This window comes from Amaranthus tricolor, chromosome 17 (assembly GCF_026212465.1).
Source record: "Amaranthus tricolor cultivar Red isolate AtriRed21 chromosome 17, ASM2621246v1, whole genome shotgun sequence".
Taxonomy (NCBI): Eukaryota; Viridiplantae; Streptophyta; class Magnoliopsida; order Caryophyllales; family Amaranthaceae; genus Amaranthus; species Amaranthus tricolor.
Window position 1 is genome coordinate 14308157 of NC_080063.1, and position 14714 is coordinate 14322870.

The 14714-nt window shown below is 32.5% G+C and overlaps 2 protein-coding genes across 7 annotated transcripts; one reads left to right on the forward strand and one right to left on the reverse strand.

Annotated features, from left to right (window-relative positions):
• Positions 1-848: 848 nt before the first annotated feature.
• LOC130804011 (uncharacterized) lies at positions 849-4321 on the reverse strand. Of its 5 annotated transcripts, none has more exons than XM_057668296.1 (5): positions 3964-4321; positions 2535-2631; positions 1988-2440; positions 1333-1423; positions 849-1226 (listed from the first exon to the last, which is right to left on the reverse strand). In XM_057668296.1, the coding sequence occupies exons 1-5, from the start codon at positions 4106-4108 to the stop codon at positions 1140-1142; spliced, it is 873 nt and encodes a 290-aa protein (XP_057524279.1). In that variant the 5' UTR covers positions 4109-4321; the 3' UTR covers positions 849-1139. The 5 variants fall into 5 exon arrangements, with proteins under 5 accessions (XP_057524279.1, XP_057524276.1, XP_057524278.1 ...); XM_057668293.1 differs by having other exon boundaries at positions 1988-2443; positions 2535-2634; positions 3964-4293; XM_057668295.1 differs by having other exon boundaries at positions 1988-2443; positions 3964-4291.
• A 5418-nt stretch (positions 4322-9739) lies between these two features.
• On the forward strand, positions 9740-12008 carry LOC130804391 (uncharacterized). Of its 2 annotated transcripts, none has more exons than XM_057668809.1 (2): positions 9740-10090; positions 10611-12008. In XM_057668809.1, the coding sequence occupies exons 1-2, from the start codon at positions 10040-10042 to the stop codon at positions 11289-11291; spliced, it is 732 nt and encodes a 243-aa protein (XP_057524792.1). In that variant the 5' UTR covers positions 9740-10039; the 3' UTR covers positions 11292-12008. The 2 variants fall into 2 exon arrangements, with proteins under 2 accessions (XP_057524792.1, XP_057524793.1); XM_057668810.1 differs by lacking the exon at positions 9740-10090 and adding an exon at positions 10097-10316.
• The last annotated feature ends 2706 nt before the right edge of the window (positions 12009-14714 follow it).

The following is a 14714-nucleotide window of genomic DNA, read 5'->3' on the forward strand; positions in this document are numbered from 1 at the left end:
AGCCAAACAAAGGAAATCGCCTATCTAGTTAGGCCGAGTTTAGTTTACCTGATTATAATTGATTCAACTAAGTTTTACTAATTAATATTCTTTATTAATTGTAATTGTAATTAATTTCATTGAAATTGATTTTTATTGATTGAAAACTAATTTATACTAATTATGATTTTTTTGTTGATTAAAATTGCTTTTTTACTTATTCAAATTGATTTTTACTAATTACGTATTTTTTTTAAGGTGAACTAATAGACACTTAATCAATTCATGGAAAAAAAAATCACATTATTTGTCAAATTGGCTATATCATACTCTCCTTGAGTTTGATACATACCTCTTAAAAAGCTCATATGAAATCAAAATATTACGACGTCAATGGAACAGAGCTTAAAGTGCATAGTTAGCTTTTGTCTCCGGATTGGGTCAAGACGTTAAATTTATTCATTCTCGTATCAAAACTTCTTAGAAATCAAAATACATAATGGTTTGCTTCCATGTTACTAGTATAACTTATGTACTACGTAATTCCTGCACAAGTATGCAGCTCCTACAATGAGCAAATAGTAGACTCCTCCACAATTTGAACAATATGGATCTATATTTGCCCACGATGCCGTTTCTCCTCTATAAAGCCACCTAAACCGGAATCTGACTTCTGTCGAACCGTTCACGTGCAGGAGCTTAATCTTGGAATGTAAGGGAGAATACATGAAAGAGTCAAATTAGGGCTGTCGACTTTTTGACTCTACACAGCAAAACAAGACTATTTGTAAGAAGAAAGAAAATTATATACATAACCTAGCCCAGAAATCGACATCAATGTCCTAGATATGCATAACTCTTCTTTGTCCTTCACATAAATTTCTCATTTTGTTTCATTGATTGTCGTCTTACATATGCAAGAAAACTTGAACCTTCTACAACATTTCAGTCACTGAATCGAGTGCGATTCAAACACAAAATCATTTAAAACTCCTACAGTTATTACAACCGATCCTTTAGTTAATTAAAGGATTCTAGCTTCCCGTCTATCTAAAGGTGTTGTTAAACAACGATACAAGGCAAAAGGCAGAGGCAAATTAAAGGTGTATAGCTCGAGAGTTTCGTATCATAAGCAGTTGAGTTGAGCTCCACCTCACATTTTATGCTCCATACTTGGGTGCCTTCCATAACTTAAAGGCTATTTCATAGAAAAATCTATCAGCTGCTATTGCAAGGTTTCCACAATTCTGAAATCAAGTCATATCATGTTAGGAATGTTCTTTCTTGTGAAGAACGAAAAAGAAATTACATGTATTATAGACCCTTCATACATATCTCGTAATATAGATCTACCTTTTTGAATTCACTGAAAGAAAACTCTTGCGCCATATCCTTACGAGTTACAGCATCCTGCCACTGTGCTATCAAAATTGGGCAGTGGTGCCTGTTAACAATAAAATATGAATCCATGAAGTAGTTCAATATGTAAACTGCTTCATCTTTCACATCCTCTCTTTACAAGCCCCTGAACAAATGACTGGGGGTTATGAAACTACACGCAGTGACAAAACACGAGCCAAATCAGACCATTGTGTGAACCTATGCTACTCGGACTTTTTCCTTTCATTTAAGTGCCCATGTCAAATCCTCAACAAACCAACATCAAAATGATATTTGACACTTCATTTTTAGACCAAAAACGTATTCAGCTCCTCTTGTATGAGACAGTCTCACCATAAGACGAACCAATTTAATCAGCCCATTTTTCTAATTGATCACTTTATAAATGTAAGTGATCACTTTAACCCAATAAATAATCATGGGCTAGTCTAATTGAGATGGTCTCACCATGAGACCGTCTCATTTAAGAATTTGTGAAACGTATTTTTTATGAATAGCATAATATGACACTTAAAATTGTACCTGTGTCCGACATTAATATGTGAGTCCGAGTAGCAGAGGTATCAACAACACAGCTATCTTAAACAATAACCAACACTTTTAATACCTAATGCCATTTCTTGGAACTACTCCTTTCAGGGTATAGCTTTGCCGTGGGAAGATCGACTGGAGGTTAGTGTTGTTTCCACCATACAAGGAAAAAAGTGATTGATTTGGATTGTCCGCTACAACAGCTCCATAACTCATAATTAGCGTTAAGTGCAAACGGGATGCAATTTCTGACCCTGGTTGGGCCACTTCCAATATCTTCCCAACCACAATGTTTGCATAGTCGAGATCATTTTGCGAACTTTCTTTCACATGTGCACCGATATGTGCAAAGACTAAATCAAAATAATCAGTATCAACTGCCTTCCCATATTGAAATCCTAGCAGTTTCAGCAACTCATCTGCAGCAACATCAGCAGATTGAATATCCAATACAGTGAAACCAAGTTTCTCCCCAAAGCATTTGACAGTAGGACTATGAGTGACTAGAGCAGCTTTCATTCCCATGAACCTGCTAGAACAATCAATTAGGTTTATACATAGCTATATACTCGAAAATAGGAGTATTTTCCTTATAAATGCTCATGAACAGAAGTCATTTGTACCTTTCTTTCATGGTGGAAACTTGCATCGAAGATTCGGATGCTTCATTTGCATCCAGAAGCTGCTGCAGTTCTCTTATAATCTTCTCATCTTCTATGTCTACTAGAAAAGGGGAGTAATCTGATAAGCCCCTCAACATAAAGACACAATGTTCCCACTCTCACTTGCTTTACTCCCAATCAGAATTTCGCACAAACAAGTAAAAAGATAAATGGCGGTGTAACCTAATTCGCTATTATCCCACAAACTGCGGTCCAAAATTTGTGAAGGGGTGCAGGTGGTACTCTTAGACTAATTTGGTGTTAATTTCTATCCCATATTGCATACCAAAGAAAAACATAAACTAGGTGACTCTGCTCCATCCATTTAGAATTAGTTCACAACAACCCAATCCCACCCCTCCATATTCATGGATATGACATTATTATGGTTAAGAGATTCTTTATCATCTTCCCGTCATTAATTCAACCATGTAAGTATCACAAATTCTTAGTGACACGGTCTCAACCATTTAAGTATCACAAATTCTCAAGTGACAAGGTTTCATGGTGAGACGATCTCTATTAAGCTAACCAGTGTCACATGATTTGCTAATCACTCTGCAAATCGCGAATCAAAAAAAAGCAAATTTTGGTCGTTTTTGGGCTATTTTGATCCATTTTGAGCGAATTTCAAATCGAGACATGCGAATTAACTAGCTAAATATGTGAAGCTGGGGCTAACTCATGTATATTTAGTTTATTAAAGTGATCAATTAGAGAAATAGGCTAATTATATGGGTCCGTCTCATTGTGAGACAGTTTGGTTCAAAATGAGTTGTTTCATTATTGGCATATTAGGAGATATAAATTTAATTACTGCATCAAAAACGGTGACAACTTTTACACATCTTAAGAGTTTTTAGACTTTTGCTGAGGATATAGAACATAACTATGTCTTCCTTGATTATATATAGCAGGATAGAAACCCTAACAAATAGTGTATGCACACAACATTTATTGTCAAGAGAATGAAATTAAAGGTATTAAACCTGAAATCAATCTCATAGTTATTTTCAATTTTTCATCCACTTATCAAATATGAACCATAAACAGAATTGGTGATGAATCATGATCATTTTGATAAATGGACCTAATTGAGCTTAATCAATACAAATAGTGAATAATAACAGCTATTACCACATTTAAGACATTGCAAAATCACTAGAATATAGCAATTAATAATACAACTATTGACCATAATACCTACTTTTAAAATCAAATCCAAAAATATAATACCAAATCTCAGTTATTTAACATTTTCGATAATACACAGTATATTAATCACATAAACGATCGAAAATTAAATTTTGATTCAGGGTATTTAAGAAATCGAAGCGAAAATTGGAAAATTGAAAAATTGAAATAAGAAAGTGAAAATAAGAAAAGTAACCTGGAGTAGGAGAGGAATCATCAAGGGCTAAGAAGCCGCATGAACCTTTGGAGGCAACAGCGTGAATATGATGATGAGAAGGTGTAATTAGAGGTGCTAAGCCATAACCATAAAGCACCAGAGCTCTGCTTGGTTTGTCCGCCATTAATACCTTTCTTTCTTACAAACGCACTTACACAGATGATGAGAGTAATCGACAACGAATAAGAAATATGATTTGGTGTAAATTTAAATTTGATTTAAATTTGAATTAAAAATAGATAATCGAAATAATTAGGTTTGAATTCATTTTAGTTAGAGAAAAATCAAAAATTGAATTATTTAGGGTATACAAGTTTTTTTAATAAAAAACTGAAAAATAAGTTTAATTTTAAAGTAATTTTCAAAATAATTGCTTTTGCATTCGAGTCTAGAGTCAGATTTATTCGACATTGGTAACAACGAACAAGAAAATAATAAAATAAAATTATTATAATTTTGTTCATTGTTAATACTAATTAACACAGAATACAAGAAAGACAAAATTATAATTTTTGACAGAAAATAATAAAATAAATAAGGGGTAGGTCGCCATTAAGCAAACCAAGCTATGCAAAGTGTATTTTTTTTTTTTTGAATTAAAAATTATGATTTTGTCCTTTTTTTAGTTTTAATATGTTTTTCTCTTTTTCGTTCTACTTAACACTGAACAAACCTTGACTTTAGGCTCGAACATAATAACGCTTATATTGGAAATTACTTTATTTTTTTTTAACTTTTATCAAAAAAAATTATTTCAAATATGCTATCTTTATATATTAGTGAGACTATTTTAATTGGGTTGATCTAAAGTGATAACATAAAATTCTAAAGTGATCACTTTTTATAGTCTTAAAGTAATCAATTATAATCTTAAATTGATCACATACAATCTTAAATTGATTAATTAGAAAAATAGACAAATTATATATACTCGTCTCATGGTGAGAAAGATTCTACAATCCTTGGTGATCACATAAAATTTTTAGTTTTATTACTCAAATATCGGGTTCGAGTGACAGAGGCGAGTTGCTCGAGTGCGTGGCTCAATTTAGTGACCAAGCAACCTTTTGCGTTGTTCAATTGTTCATGGCTCAATAGACAATAGCTAAGTACCATGCGTTCGTCTAGCCAACATCATTTTTTGGGTACTTTGATTTTCTATTTGAATAACAAGGATTTTGACGCAACCATCCAACTTTCCTGAAAACAAAATTTATGGAAATCTAAAGTCTAAAGATACACCAAGATACATGTCAAAATTAACGGGATGAATCGCGCATAAGATCCCCAATAAGCTAGTCAGACAGGTAGAAATGAAAATTCTCGAGATTTTTCAATAATTTTTTTTTCTCGTTTACTTGAGAACCTCATTCTTACTCTTAACTTGAGTAAATATTAAAAGAAGAAAATGGTAATACCTTGGGAGGCGTAGTAGTCTCCTCATCATGCTAACAAATACCAAAGACTTATCATTATATATTTCTTCAAGAACAAATTTTTCATCTAACACCAAGTCTTTATCAATCAATATTTTTTCAAATCAAGCAAGTACAACAAGAAGCCAACTACTAGCTAAAGATCATTCGTTACAGAATCTGATTTATCATGATATTCAACTTTTATCAAAGAACATATGCAAATTTTAAAACAGATGTTACACGATTTGATATATATTTAAGAAAATTTTTAATTCTAATCAATGAGTTTCTTAATCGACTAACAGGAGAATAACTCCTTGATTTCATTCATTATTTAAGATGGGTATATATACACAATAAACCCTATAGCTACACATACATAATTACACCATTATCCCTAATACACAATATAAATACATATTCACTAATACACCCTCTCCCTAATACACAATATAAATACATATTCACTAATAAACCCTCTTAATCAAAGCGGAAGGAGAACATACACTAAAATTGTAGCGAAATTTATCAAAAAGAATACGAAGAATCCCTTTGGTGAAGATATCAACAATATTAAACTGGTAGAAACATGAATAATGCGGACTTGACCACGGTAGACTTCGAACAAACAAAATGAATATCTAACTCAATATATTTAGTGTGTTGATGTTAGACAGGATTACCGGATAAATAAATTACACTAACGCTCACGATATCTTAACCACGATCATTTGACTCATCAATTTCAAATAGCACTTAAAATTTACACTGATTAACGAACCATAATCAACTTAAACCCAAAAATAACTAAATCCACAATATTTTTGTTTATTATAAAAGAAAATAAAGTAGAGTGAAATTTGATCATTAAAGAATAATCATTGTCCTTGAAAGAATATGATGGAAGTGGCCATCCATGGAACCAAAGATTGTCCACATGGACGTGAACGATTTGTAGTGAACATGAGGGTCCATTTATGCCCCACCTTACTTTAGACCCACCAAAATGCATTTCTTATCTTTAAACGCGTTTCGGTGCCAACTGCTAAGTCCTTTCACAACTTGACAAGCATATACCTTGCCAATGGTAAAAGTAAACAGTAAAAAAGTTGTCTTGCCAGTTGTAAGGAGTAACACACCGGGTGGGTCTTGATTTTTTAGCTGACTTTTTAGTTGACTTGTTTTACCAGCTAAAAGTCTTAATAGATTTTATTAGCTTTTAAGCTAATTGGATAAATTAACTGTTTATTTAGTTATTGATTGTTACGCGGTCTTATATGAAGTCCTTTCAACCTTTTTATTTGTATTCTGTATTCAACTCTCTTTCCACGTATTAAAAAAAATTGTTCTCTTTTTCTGTTTGCGTAGCTAACATATCATTAGTGTACCACGTAACATTTATGTCTAATATTTTATTTGGTCCAACTCTCATCCTTGTAAGGTAATGTTACGCACATATTCTAGCTAAGGGACCGTCTAATTAAGCATGCATGGCTGGATAATGCTTCTTTATCAAGCCAAACATGCTTCTTTAATACTTCTATGTTGTCCAAAACACACCTATAAGGTAGAAGTCTATGATCATTCTACGGCTCAAGTCCGATATTTCAAACTTATGTTCGCTCTCCATCTAAAATAATCAGAACTCTAATACCAATTCACCCAAAGAAACCTACAGGCTACGGGTAAAAAAAGAGAAAATAATTAATCCTTATTCATATAAATAGTGAGAATCAAACCTCTATTACAAAGATGAAATATAAAAACTCAATCACCCGACTAACCCGAAAATCTCTTATAATTATCCGAGATTGAAAAATGGATGTTTGCTTTTGAATGGTGTAATTAAACAATGATTTAATTTCTCCCTCCAATGGAAACTAGCATTAGCTATAGCCATAATAGCCAAACCGTATAAACCAGAAAAAACTGTCCCTGTTACTTTCCCATGTCCAAACTGCACGTGCACGTAACTACGGCGGCTTTTTTACTACTAAATTCATACTTAGCGGCTATTTGCATTTAGTAAAACTCCTACTATCCCACTCCATTAGAATATAGAGTATTCTCTTTTAATTAGATTTAATATAAATAGAATTAAACTAATATATATAAATATTGAGAATATAACATAGAAAATGATAAATATATGAACAAAACTAAAAACTATTAAACTCATTCAACACTTTTTTTTCTTTTATAATTTGATTAGTTTTCATACTCAGAGTTTAAGTCTAAGCTCCAACTTCAAATAAAACCTGTTCTTTCAATTTATAGTATTTATATTTAGCTATCCATTATATTAGAATATACGATATCATCATCATCATCCAACATACGATATCATCATCATCATCCAATTCAGTATATCCCGCTCATAGAAAACTATGGACAGAGTCTATAGAGGGAAAGACGGCGGCAACTCATACCCTTGGAGGAGAGCGCGGCCAAAGGAGTCCCCCGACTTGAGAAAGATACGAAGACGTAGCTACATGAGAGAAAAGACCTATAAAAGAAAATAAGTAGACCCACCTACGGAATAAAAGGGGACAAGAAAACTAATAAAAAAACGGGAGGAGCGGGATGACAGGAACCTAAAAGGGCATCAGTAATCTTAAACATTGATATGACGCCTCCAACTACCCCTATCCCTAGTCAGGCCCTTGGAGAGGTTTAACTCCCGCAAGTCGATTTTTTTCTGTTCGTCTCAAGTTTTTCTGGGTTTTCCTCGACTCCTCTTACCCTCTACTATAATACTTTCTACTCTCCTCATAGGGGCGGCGAGAGTCTTTCTCTGCACATGTCCAAACCATCTCAATCTATTTTCGCGCATTTTTTCCGAAAAAGGGGCTACTCCTAGTTTGTCTCTAAACTCTTAGTTCCTAATTCTATCCATTAATGTGTGTCCACACATCCACCTCAGCATACACATCTTTGTAACTTCCATCTTATGTTCAAAAGACTTCTTAACAGTCCAGCATTCGGTCTCATATAGCAGAACAGGTCTGATAGCCGCCCGGTAGAATTTTCCTTTTAACCTGCTTGGAAATTTCCTATCACATAGTACCGCGGTGGCTGCACGCCACTTGATCCAACCCGCCTGTACGCGATGGTTTACATCTCTGTCAATTTCTCCATCCCTTTGAATGATCGATCCCAAATACTTGTATTTGGTCATACATTTAACAACTGCCTCTCCAATGGAGACCTCTGGTTCCCCTACCGGTGCTGTCCCACTAAAGTCACATCGCAGATACTTAGTCTTTGTATGACTAATGCGCAACCTTTTACCTTCTAAAACTTCCCTCCGCTCATCTAATTTATTACTAACCTTTTCACTAGTTTCTACTACTAGCAATATGTCGTCCGCGAAAAGCATGCACCACGGTACCGTCTCCCAAATAGATTGTGAAATCTCTTCCATAATGATAATAAAAATGAACGGGCTTAGAGCCAATCCGTGATGTAGCCCAACTTTAACCGTGAAAGGCTTTGTTATCCCCACCGGTATTTGGATGTTGGTCGACACTCTGTCATACATATCCCGTATTGCCTCAATGCACACTGAAGAAATACCTCTAGCCTTGAGGCTATCCCAGATGACGCCTCGTGCTATGCTACTATACGCTTTCTCCAAGTCAATAAACACCATATGTAAATCCTTCTTTCGCTCCCTATACTTCTCCATCAGTCTCCTCAAACACATGAATTACCTCCATTGTTGACCTTCCTGGCATAAAACCAAATTGGTTCTCCCTAATCACCGTTTCATGTCTAATTCTCCTCTCTATCACTCTTTCCCACAATTTCATTGTGTGGCTTAAAAGTTTAATACCTCTATAGTTCCCACAAAGTTCACAATTCTCTTTTATGATGCATGGTCTGCGTCCAACTATATTAATATAAACATCAATTTTCATAATTAAAGCTAAGTATTTATTTATTAAATCATTTAGATGCTAATATTAACACTTTAGAAATTAAAATACTTGCTCTATTTAGTAGAGGTATTCAAAATAAATCTGATGACTCAAAATTTATCCGATTGTATAACTGAACCCAATTTGACCCGACTTTAAAAAAGATTTACAATTATTTAAAAAACATTGTAGACATAAAACCCGATTTCACACCAATCTAAAACACTATATTCAATTCAAAATCAACCCAATAAGCCGAATGAATACCTCTACTACTTAATTACTTAAAAGAGTTAATTTAGATTTATCATCCGTCTTACTATAAAACGGTCTCACATTGCTCAAAAAGTTAGTTGTTGAATAAAGCAATTAGGTCAAGTAGGGATGAGATTGATGATAAATAAATTAGTACAAAAAGCTGGAGCAAAGAGGAAAGTCACATTTGTGTCTTTGCATGCTTTAGGCTTTTGAGTCTTTCTCCAACCAAATGTCCCATGAATCCTAAAAAGCAATCAACCCAAATATACCAAAAGCAAATAAAGCAAATAGTGGCTGCTACTCTATAATCTATACTTGTAAGGAGACAAACAAACCACCCCCACAAATATTTCTTCATTCTATACTCTTTATACTTCACTTCCACTTCTAAAGCAGAGCAAACCAGAAACTTCCTCTGCATTCACTTGCTAAACTTACTAACCACTAATCAACATTAAAATGGAGCAATGCATTCCTCCTTTTGGCTTGTTTTACTACAATGAAGATGAGGTGAGAATAAAATATAGTTGTTTATTTTATATTGTTGTTAGAGTACTAGTATATAATATATTCTGAAACTCAACCATTATTTTAAGCTTTTGGCTGAGTTGGTTGCTTGACATGATATCAGTAGTCAACGTGACATTAGTCTACCCCTCATTTAAAGCATTGCTAGGTGTAAGAAGGGCTTGTGTTGTATCCATACTTTGAGCCCAAAGGGTTCAAGTGTGAGCAGGTGTGTTAGAGTATATAATATATCCTGGTATTAAGTGGGTCTCAACAACCATCAACTTAAATTTTTTTCAGTTATTGATAATAATATTGTTTTCTTTAGCTTGCATTTATTGCTTGCATATTTTAAATTGGGTAAGGCTTGAAAATTCTCAAATGCAAGGGGAAGGAATATAAATAATTTCGAACCTTTAGAGTAAAAGAGAAAGTCTTTTAACTAATAGACTCACTCATAATTTAACTTGTTTGAACATTTTTAGCTACAAGTGACTAGTATCTTACTTGAATTGTTTAACAGGGAATGATGGCTGAAATGAGACAATACATATTGCAATCAAGAATGGAGTTAGAGGCAACTATTATTGCTGCTCAAGGAGAGATGATGAAGAAAGAGGAGGAAATAATTCACATCAAAGATCTTTTGATGATGACTATCAAGGAAAGAGATGAAGCTCAGTCTAAATCTGATAAGTTAATGGTTGAAAAGCTGCTTTTGCAGCAGAAATTGCAGCAAAAGCAACAACAACCGCTTTCAGAAATCTCACAGCAACGGCAACAAAAAGCTGCCGCTGCTGCTACTTTATCCAACACAAACACTACAACTAACTGTTTTTCCTCATCCTCTTCAGAGTGCGAGGAAAGCAGTATAATCTCTTCACCCCAAGGTGGTGGTGCTAATTCACCTTCTAGCTTACAACCATTAAGTTTGCCACCACAAATGGTGGCACAATTGGCAAGTAACCACCACCCATTGCCGGAAAAAGGGAAGCTCTTGAAGGCGGTGATGGAGGCAGGCCCACTTCTCCAAACACTCCTCTTAGCAGGCCCGCTTCCTCAATGGCAACACCCACCACCGCGGCTAAACTCCGTTGACATTCCACCCGTGACTATTACTACTTCTAACTCTCCTAGGAAAAGGGGGTTAGATAATTTTGATCGCTCTATAATGTATTCTCCCAAGTACCAAAGGGTTGTTTAGAAGTATGTTTTCAATGGGTTAAGGATGGAAAATCCCCTACAATAAGGGGAATTACACTAGATAGAGAGAATCAAAATCTTGTTACAAGGATAAAAGGATAAGTCATTAATTACCAGACTAACCTATGATTCTATTTTTAGTAGTATTGACTTTACTATTATTAGTAGGTAGATATAGTAATGCTTGTCAAAGTTTGACGTTAATTTTACCATGAAAATCTAGCTATCTTTTTTCATACTAGTGAACATGTAAACAAAAACTAGTGATGGAAATAGATGGTTACCCTTTACCTTACTAACCTATCATTTAGTTGGGTTGGTTTTGGTTCTTGTAAAATATAGTTTGTCTTAGGCAAAATTAGGAGAAACAAATCCTAACTTCTCCCTTGAAAGGGAATGAAAGGGAGATTAAGAGATCAAACAAAGACTATTTTCAAAGTCATACATTGTTTAATGGTGAAGGTGGTGACTTTTACCCTTTTTTTTTAATTATTATTAATTTTTTTTCTAATTTTTGATGGTAATGTAATATGGTTGATAGTGATACTCCCATACAAAGGAGATATGGGTGGGTCCAACTTGGATTTATAACCAAGATATGGCTTTTGGCTTTTTTTCATTTTTTAATTTTATGTATGTCATTTAAACACATAGTGATGTAAATTATGATTTGATGTTTTAATGAGAAAAATTAGCAAAAAAGATATTCATATAATTATATAATTAAGGTAATTGCAACTTTTTCATATTGGTTGTTGCTTTTTATTGCATAGAAATGATGGGTTTTAAAGTAACCCTAATGATTTATTAAGAAAAACTAAGACTGACCAACAACAATCATGGGATACCCTCCAACACCCTGGTGATCCCTTTAGTTATTTATGAAGTATCTTATGTTATGTGTGTGTCTCCCATAAAGTTGAATCTAATTAGCCCCCTATTATTATGTATTTTTATGCAAGAATAATATAAGCATGCTAAACAACCAATGATTTTGCATGTTTACTTATGTCAAGTGTGCTATTGTAGGATTTTCTTGTCTAGTTTGTTTAATTAATTAATAAGAGGATTATTTTAAATGTCTTTTATTTCATAATAATTACCCCTCCATTTTATTTATTCTTTCAATTTAGAATATGTTAACCAATGAGAATAGTTATGAGTGATAAGATTTTATTAACGGTCTGTTTAGTTATTACTTATTAGCAGTAAATTATGGCAATGAAAATGTATAAACTTTTGTGAAATAAATCATGTCATTTTCATAATAATAGAAAGTTGATCATAAAAAAGTTTTATTCACAAATTTTCATTACCATTAATATCTTAAATTGTTAAAGAGTAGCTCTTGATACAAATTATGTGATACTCCCTCCATCGTCTATTTAAGTTTGTACCATATAATTTGAAAAGCTGAATGTAAGTTAGCATGTCACAAAGAAACAGATGGGAGAAAAAGTTGCTTATGATTGTTGATTGTTGTTATCTTTAGAATTAATACCTTATTAACACTTAATTAGGTATAACATCATAATTCTAAATTTGCAAACATTAGATGAGACAAGAAAGAGATCAAATTAAGCAAGTAACTTTGGGTGGGGGAATCAAATTTGGATTACGATGATTCGAGCAAGGTTGGTCCATACACTTTCACTATGGAGTTAAAAGAGTCTCTAAAGACTTTAAGTAATTAGTAGATATTGAGTATATATTACTCTTTCTATCTTAAATAATTGTCCAATTTTATATGGAATATAAAAAAATTTGATAAATGACCTATTGATTAACATTTGTTGATGAAAAAAAAATGAGACACACATCTCATATTTTTTAATTAAATATTTTTGAAGTTAAAGTTTTCGGGCATGTGTCATTTTCTTATTTGTTAAAATATTTAAAATTTCTTAGTCATATTAAATGGCAGTGACATCTTATTATTTGTGGTACATAATTCTTTAGTGATATGAAATTACTATTTATAATTTTGTTTAGTCATATGAAATTGCAATTTGTAAAACTTCTAGATGTGTCCTATGTGTCATTTTCTTATTTGTTAAAATGATACCCTTTATTCCTTTGATGTTCCTACAAATATAATTAAATTTAAGGGGGCAGAAATTTGTGGTTAAATTATATTCATGTGAGATCATGTTAAATTTATCTGTATATATGTTATAATTTTTTATAAAATGTATTTATAAATATTAACCATAAACACATACTTTAAAGACTATAGAAAAGCAAATTAAATATATAAAAAAAAAATGAGTATGAACTTGCTTGGTCATAAGAAATTACTATTTTATATAAATAGAATTACATTTGAGTCAAAAAGCTTAGATTGTAATCTCTCTTTTAGTTTTTAGTTTCTGATATAACTATAGTTAAACTTCTACATATTTTTCAAGTCAAATAACAAAACAAAAATAAAAATATACTATATACTTTTATTGTAGTTGGTACTTGTATGTCTAATAGAGATTGCTATATTTGACTTAAAAAACTCTCACATTTACATATTTAATATCTCTTTGAAACAGAATAGAATAAAATATATGAATGCCTATAATTTGTGTGTTATATTTGCATACAAAAAGCCACATGAATTTATTTTTTTTTCCAATTAAAACCAAACATATTATGACTTATGGGTCCATTAGAGGTAAATATTGGCGCCAAATTGACCCTTTAATTTTTATGATTTATTATACTCATGAAAATGACCTTATAAATTTGTCAAAAATTAATAATAATGAGTGAGAATAGAGATCCAATCTTGTTTATTAAGAGTTGCTTTCATTGAACGGTGTGGCATATGTATAGTATTATATAATGCATTGCACATGCAAAAGAGAAAAAGAATACTTACACCTAAAACTAAACCAAAATCAAATGTCCCACAGAAATAACAAAAGTACATAATTTAAAAATGACCCTACAAGTGAGAAACTCAAACTATCACTATTCACATGATCACTTCTATTAGGTATTGTTAGGGCTTTGTTGAATAATGTACCGAAAAGTAACAACTAACAAGTGACTACTATTCTTGTTCTCATCTTTGGACAAAATCTTGCTCAATATCTTTCACAAGTCATAACCCACATTAGGTTGGTGTTCAAAATGGTTTCTAGCTAGCTCTTTATCATGGAATTATTCTCATTCTAACTATGATTTTAGATTATTTGATAAATGATTAATGGTTGTTCATTATTGACTATTTTTGGTTGATTTATTTTATCAGCTAAGTGGGTTTGTGGTTTTGTTGGTTTTTAATTAATTAGATAAAGTAATTATTTAGGAAAATATTAGGTAAAATTAAATGTTGGATGTAACTGCTTATTAGAGTAAAGGACAATTAAAAAGATGATAAAATGTCAATCTAATTATCTTTTCATTTTGGCTTAAAAACCTATTTGACTAA